This window comes from Egretta garzetta, unplaced genomic scaffold, assembly GCF_000687185.1.
Source record: "Egretta garzetta isolate BGI_Z169 unplaced genomic scaffold, ASM68718v1 scaffold105, whole genome shotgun sequence".
NCBI lineage: Eukaryota > Metazoa > Chordata > Aves > Pelecaniformes > Ardeidae > Egretta > Egretta garzetta.
In genome coordinates this window covers 1677548-1679123 of record NW_009259598.1, presented here as the reverse complement: position 1 = coordinate 1679123, position 1576 = coordinate 1677548, and the positions used below count along the sequence as shown (strand labels likewise).

The window sequence follows — 1576 nt, the reverse complement described above, 5'->3', positions numbered from 1 at the left end:
AAAGGCAGACGTGATACGGGGCTGATTAATCACTCGGCCCCGGGTGGTGCTGGGCTGCGGCCGCGGCGCGGCCCCGGCCACTGCGCTGCCGTTGGCTCGTCCTCACCCGAGGAACGTCCTTCTGCCTGTTAACACTTTTATTTTTAATTGCCGCTGTTGGGCAGGGGGCGGGAAGGGAGGGCAGGAACTTGTCGGCTCGGGCTGTTTGTGCTGGCGGGCTGTGAATTCCCCGGGCAGTCGGTCGGACAGTGATGTTTCATGCGCTCCTCCCCCCCCCCAGCCACCCTGCGGGATGAGCTTTTTTGGAGCGGCCGCGGAACCAGGGTCTGGCCCCACCGTGCTGAGGTTCCAGGGGTCCTGCACCCAGATCTGGCCCGTGGGTGCCAGCTTCCACCCGCCGTGCCTGGCCGGGGTGATGGCGTGCATGCCGTCCCCCAGCTGTGCCATGCCGGGCAGAGGGGATTTTTGGGGTGAAGAAGAGGCTTTTTGGGGTGAAGGAGAGGTATTGGAGCAAGGCTGTGTATTATTAACTCCGTAACGTCCGCCACGCACAGGTGGGCTCTCATGGATATACCTCAGCACCACCAGAATCAGGGGGCTTTTTTATGGACCCCATTTATTCTGTCCCGGTGGTGACACCATGACGAGGGACGCTCAGCCCTGGCTCTTGGTACCCAGGGACTGATGGTTTTCCCTCTGCTGCGTCCCTGACACCTCCCCAGCGAGGCAACCTTACCTGGGCAGCTTGGGAACCGCATTAGCCAGGGTCCTGCTGTCATACGGGATTTGTGTTAATGTTTTTACTGTGCTGGATACCTGGGCTGCTTCCAGGAGCGGTATTTAACGCATGGAAGGGAAAACATTTGGCCTCTGACCCAAGTGCCTGTTAACATCGCTGCGGTCCACGTTTCTGAGATGCCGGGGCTAAAAACAGTCCTGGTGACTCAGTCTCTCGCTGGTGTTGTCAACTGACCCTGGCTTTTATTTGCCAAGTCCCTCTGCCTTCTCCTTCTCCCTTTCAGGGCTGCGTGCTCGCTGCGTGTGGAAGGTGCCTCTGGACGGGGCTGGGGTGGCTCTGGCCACCCACCTGCCTGACCCATCTCCTGCTGGGTGGGTGGTGGGGAGGGCACTGTTGTTCTCTGGGGTTGGAGACAGAGCCAGAACCTTTCCCACCACCCCATCCTCATCCCAGAGGGGCGTAGGCTGGATGGGAGCTCTGGAGCCCCTGGTCCAGCCCCAAGCATGGCCAACGTTGGCGTTAGCCCAGGGTCTCCGAGGATGGAGGTTGCTCCGCTGCCAGGGTTTGGTCACCCTCGTGGTGAGGAATCCCTTCCTAATACCCCGGGTCGGACCCTGTCCTGCCGCCCCTTTCTGGGGCTGCCAACCCGCAGGTGCTGCGTTCCTCCGCGTGCTGATGAAGATGAAGGACCCCGGCCTTCTTTCCACTGGGTGCCGGTGTTACCCGAGCCCTCACACGGCGGGTACGCTGGCACGGCATAAATCACCCCTGCGGTGGCCTTGCCAAGACAGGGCGAGTGCCCCGAGGGAGAGGCCGCGGTGGCGGTCCCAGCTGCGC

The 1576-nt window shown here is 61.8% G+C and overlaps 1 protein-coding gene across 1 annotated transcript in view; it reads left to right on the top strand.

The window, feature by feature from the left end:
* The first annotated feature begins 640 nt into the window (after positions 1-640).
* The window catches only part of TFEB (transcription factor EB), a 12072-nt gene continuing 11136 nt past the window's right edge, over positions 641-1576 (top strand). The window contains 1 exon segment of the mRNA XM_035893742.1: positions 641-670. Coding sequence (XP_035749635.1) covers positions 641-670 — 30 coding nt within the window.